Below are 5473 nucleotides of genomic sequence, written 5' to 3'. Positions count from 1 at the left end.
AAAAAAAAAAAAAAAAAAGTAAAAAGGAAATAGTAATAATAATACCTTCTATCTCAGAGTTGTAAAATCAAAATAACAAATGAGAACACTGTGCTTTGGACAGACTTAATTAATAGGACCTAAAAAAATCTATATAGGAGGGTCTATCTACTTAAAAGTTCTTTTTTTTCAGGCTCAATATCTACACTTCTAGAGTAAGGATATCCCTAACTGCCTTACTCTATACAATAGGGTTAAGAGTCAGTTTGGTGCCTGTTCTCAAGTGGTTAGGATGCTGGCCACATATACCAGGGCCGGCAGGTTCAAACCCAGCCTGGGCCTGCTAAATGTTATGCACAGTAAGATCTTTAACAATTATAGTTGGCAAATAATAAACTATGCCCAGAGTGGAAACTTTATTAGCTAAAAATTTAATTTTTAATGTTCACTTTGATAAATAATTCACCCCACCCCACACAAGTGCCCAGGATAAATTATATGCTTTTCTGTAATAGACTCTATGATTAAATCTTGAAATATAATTCTCAAATTTTTAGATACACAATTTTACACCCACATTATCTTTTATGTTTTTATACAATTTCCACTGAGAGTCAAATGATTATCTCAGATCCAAGTACAATAATTCAAAACAAGCAAGAATCTGACCTTTTTTTCTTCATTTTTTCATATTCGTCTGTTGAATTCACCTATATTTTTATTTGGTATCTTTACTAAATACATGACAATCAAATTCTTCACAATTAAAGGTCCCAGATACAATATAAAGTACAAGGGGTACTACTAGTCCTTAAGAGCAGCAGACAGTTATAAGGAGGCCTAACTTAAAATCTTCGTCATTAAGAAACCTGTTACTTTAGGGTTAGTATCCGTCCAGTGAATCTAAAAATACTACACAGAGTGGACGTAAAGTTCATTTGCAATTTATGTATTGCAGTTTTCTTTTTAATGTGCCCCCGTATTATCCTGTCCATCTTAGATCTTTATATTTTATTGAAATATATTTGACCTCCTAGATTTTAAACTTGCTGATGGCAGACTGCCTGTGTCTAATTCATTTTAAACAATAAACTTACATGACTTATTTTTGAAATTTAGCTATATCACATATGTTCTCCTTTTCCATATCTGAGACATATCACTGTACCAGAAAATAATTAATCTTTGTAAATATAATTTTTACATAACTTATTCTAATTCTATATGTGTACAAATTCATGAATGTGACATATTCCAGTTATATTAACTTGGTTATTTCATTATAAATTTATGTTTAAAATTTTATGTTCCTCTCCTTAAATATTTATTTTCAACAGTGATTTTCTAGTTTTATTGAACAGAATTACCCAGGGAGCTTACTTATTAAAATGCAAATTCCTGGGAATAAATATCAAAATATTGATTTAGTGAAGTCTTCAGCTTACGTTAATGAAAACCTTTGAGAATTAGTGCTCTAGGCATTATCTTTGAAAACGTCTAAAAGACAAGTCACTTCTATAACATGTTTGGGACCTTAACACAGCATCAGTTTGCTTCATTACAAAGCCCTAAAGTGGCAATACTGCTACATGCAATTGTTTCATAAGAGCCAAATGTCAAAACAAACCTCACATAGTTATGAGATTCAAACCCTCAAATTTTAGCCTGCTCATGGGATGCACATGTATTGAATCTGTTCGATAAGAAAAGCAGCATTCTTAGATCATAAATGCTAAACCCTTACTATAGTTGAAGCTATAAGCAAAGTAAAGGAAAAGTATAATAAACATTTATGAAAGGTCTTTCAGATACTATATACAATGTGGAGAAGCAACTTTAATTAACTGTTTTCAAGATGTTTTAATCCTATGATCCTTTATGATAAATTAAAATCTCCTGGCCATCTCCTAACACTGATTTGTCCCCTCTGAAAATATTGCCCCCACCCAAGAATCACTGTATTATATGAGAATCTCAGCTCCCTATCCCATCCAGAATTTATATAGTTTTACTCTTAGTGGTATGTATATATAAAAAACAAGCTTCAGATTACTCAGTTGTCTGTTCTTAGGCAGCTGTAATTATATAATCTCACTGTGAGATTCCAAAATCTCTTTTCTTTAATATGGACTAATTTTAAAAGCTCATTGGATAAGATTTTATTATCTATAATTTACACTGCCTCTCTAGACTCAAAAAAGGGAAAGTTACAGCATTACCTTTGATGTATTCTGTTAAAAGCTGCTGAGTTTATTTTTAAAGCTTTTCTTAAGTCTGCAGTTTACATTTTCCTAATTTATTTCCTCAAGATTCTCAGTTTGTTCCAAGGATTTTAGCTATTCTGGAATCTTAAAATTTTCTCTTCTTTATTTTTACAACAAACTTGCTCACTTACTCGTATAGATTTTTTTTTTTTTTAACAGAGTCTCATTTTGTCAGCTGTGGTAGAGTGCCATGGAGTCATACCTCACAGCAACCTCAAACTCTTAGACTCAAGCAATCCTCTTGTCTCAGCCTCCCAAGTAGTTGGGACTACAGGTACCCAACATAACACCTGTCTAGTTTTAAAGACAGGGTCTCCCTTGGCTCAGGCTAGTTTCGAACTTCTGAGTTTAAGCAATCCACCCACCTCATCCTCCCAGAGTGCTAGGATTATAGGAATGAGCCATCACCATACCTGGCCACTCCTATGGATTTTTAAAAAATAATCTTGGATGCATGTATTATTTTTCATCAGACTGTCTCCTAGTATCATAAATAAAACTAGAGTACATTTATTGCTAGTAATATTTATCTCAAAGTCTTACTGTCAAATACCCTTTTCTTCAAATGAATAAAGAATAGAAAGGAAGAAAACAACGTAGAGAGATTTTGATAGAAATAGGTACCATGCTTATGAAATGAAACTGATTCCTTTAACTATAATAAGCACAGAAAGGAAAGAATTACAGGCATACCAAAGAAGTAATAAGAGAACAAAAAGAAATGATAAAAGCACAATTTCTAAAAACATATTTATTAAAAGACAGCTGCAAATATATCCATCCTCTAGACAGTTTACAACTATTTAAATTAAAATTCATAACATTTAGATTTTCTCAAAATTTTTCCTTAGATGAGTAAATGTCCCTGTATTTGCAACTTTTCTATTTACTGGCTTAGGAATTAGCTTTCTTAAAGGCCTCCTGCTGGCAGCTGAAGCAGTACCTTTCTTTGTTGGTGGTTCATCTTGTTGAAATTCATTTTCGTTTAATCTTTTTCTTTCTGAATAGGTTTTAGTTTTGATGACCATAGACATGTCAACTGTGTCACTACAGGTCCGTTTGTTATTTATTGAAGATGTACCAGCCTTATCCTACAGCAAAAGAAATTAAAATAAATTCACATATAGAAAGCTACAATAAATGTATAAACTATATAACTTATCTTTCAATAGTTAATCTTATTTTCAAATTTGTTGAAACATTTTCTAAGTTATTTCTTAAGTTTCACCCTAAAATAACTGATAGCTCTGGCAAATGAAAACAGATGAGGATAACCGGAGAACCTACGAATACCTCTAAAGTCACACTCAAAATACGCTTTCAAAAGAAAAATAGGAAATGTTATCAACAATAACTTTGTTTTGTAATGAAAACCTCTACAAATAGAGCTCTCTTATACTTTAATAAATGTCAGAAGAATAGTTTGGACCTTAGCTTTTACCCTATATGTATTCAAAGATATACAGTCTACATATAGCTTTAAAACTATGCTTCTAGACCAGTCATTTAGAGCTTTTTTTTTTTTATTGAATAATAACTATGTACATTAATGCACTTCTAGGGTACAGTGTGGGAGCTTTTATTTTTTAATGTCAAAGACTGTCTCCCTTAAAAAGGCTAGCAGAAAAAGAGTACAATATGAACTTAAACAGAAGAAAGAGTAAAACTTAGCAGTCTATAAAATATTCAAAAATATGGTAAAGGCAAGGACTTATACTACGTAGCAATCATTTTTGGGAAAAAACAATGTATGGTTAAACATAAAGTACCATTTCATATCATAAAATCACTAACATTTTATTTTTGGTTGATATAGATAAAATAACATTTTAAGTCATAAAGTAATGAGTGGTTTTTGTTTTTTTTAGACAAAGTCTCAAAGTGCTGTAGCGTCACAGCTCACAGCAACCTCAAACTCTTGTGGTGTCACAGCTCACAGCAACCTCAAACTCTTGGGCTTAAGCAATTCTCTTGCCTCAGCCTCCCAAGTAGCTGAGACTACAAGCGCCCACCATAATGCCTGGCTATTTTTCCATTGCAGTTGTCATTGCTGTTTAGCTGGCCCTGGTCGGGTTCAAATTCACCAGCATGGGTGAATGTAGGCGGTGCCCTACCCAGTGAGTTACAGGTGCCACCATAATGAGTGTTTTTCTAAAAGCAAAGTTTTTTTTTTTAGATAGTTTTTAGTTTTTTTTTCTCACAATGTGTCTGTTAGTGTATCTGATAAATTACCCAATCCCGGGACAGAAAAATCACACCTCTGACAGAGCTGTATAATAGAGCCAAGTTGCCCCCTCTTTTACTCTTAGCACCTATCAGAATGACCTGGTCTATTCTCCAGAAGTCACAGTTATTGAAAGGAGGATTTTCTGTTTCCAAGATATGCTTGGGTAGAAAAAAATGAAAGAACTATCATTCAAAATAAAGTTTTTCATCATTGGAAAAACTTTCACAACAAGCTTTGGAACAGTGACCCTAGATCAAATACTTGTAGATCAACTACTCAGCAGGGTCAGGTAAGTTCCAAAATATTTTATGTTTTATATTTAAGTGAACAATTTAAATCTGGCATGCTGTTTTAAGTTAGTTTATATTTATAGTTTATTTAAGGTAAAAAAATAATTAAATTTAAGATATAGCTTTTTTTTAGAGACAGAGTCTCAGTTTATTGCCCTGCGTAGAGTGCTATGACATCACAGCTCACAGCAACCTCCAACTTCTGGGTTTAGGCGATTGTCTTGCCTCAGCCTCCCAAGTAGCTGGGACTACAGGTGCTTGCCACAACACCTGGCTATTTTTTTGTTGCAGTTTGGCCAGGGACGAGATTGAACCTACCACCCTTGGTATATAGGGCTGGTGCCCTACTCACAGCAGCAGGTGCCGGCCTATATAGCTTTTTTTATAGTGCTAACTTAGTATTTTTTACTTAAACATTGCTAATATATTGTGGTATAAAACATACTATGAAAATAAAATAAATAGTTGTGAAATTTACAACTATTTTCTTTGAAGCTGTAGTTACCTTTTTCTTGTTTTTATTTTCCTTCACCAAACCAAAGACCAGACTTAAAATCCAGATCAAGAGTTCTGAGAACCAGCTCGGCGCCTATAGCTCAACCAGCTAAGGCGCCAGCCACGTACACCTAAGGTGGCGGGTTCGAATCCCCAGCCCGGACCCGTCAAACAACAGTGATGGCTGCAACCAAAAAAAAAAATAGCCAGGCGTTGTG

At 33.6% G+C, this 5473-nt stretch overlaps 1 protein-coding gene across 4 annotated transcripts in view; it reads right to left on the bottom strand.

The window, feature by feature from the left end:
- The window catches only part of KIF20B (kinesin family member 20B), a 91569-nt gene that overhangs the window by 45502 nt on the left and 40594 nt on the right, over positions 1-5473 (bottom strand). For all 4 annotated transcript variants that reach the window (XR_002771741.1, XM_003783691.3, XM_012801317.2 and 1 more), the window contains exon 19: positions 3187-3334. Coding sequence is in view for 3 of the 4 variants with exons in the window: in XM_003783691.3 (XP_003783739.1) it covers positions 3187-3334 (148 nt within the window). In the remaining variant the exon portion in view is untranslated. The remainder of the gene's footprint in view (positions 1-3186; positions 3335-5473) is intronic.

Source organism: Otolemur garnettii, unplaced genomic scaffold (assembly GCF_000181295.1).
Source record: "Otolemur garnettii isolate 467f Iridium unplaced genomic scaffold, OtoGar3 scaffold00008, whole genome shotgun sequence".
NCBI lineage: Eukaryota > Metazoa > Chordata > Mammalia > Primates > Galagidae > Otolemur > Otolemur garnettii.
The sequence above is the reverse complement of the archived record's forward strand: the minus strand, read 5'-3'. Positions and strand labels throughout refer to the sequence as shown.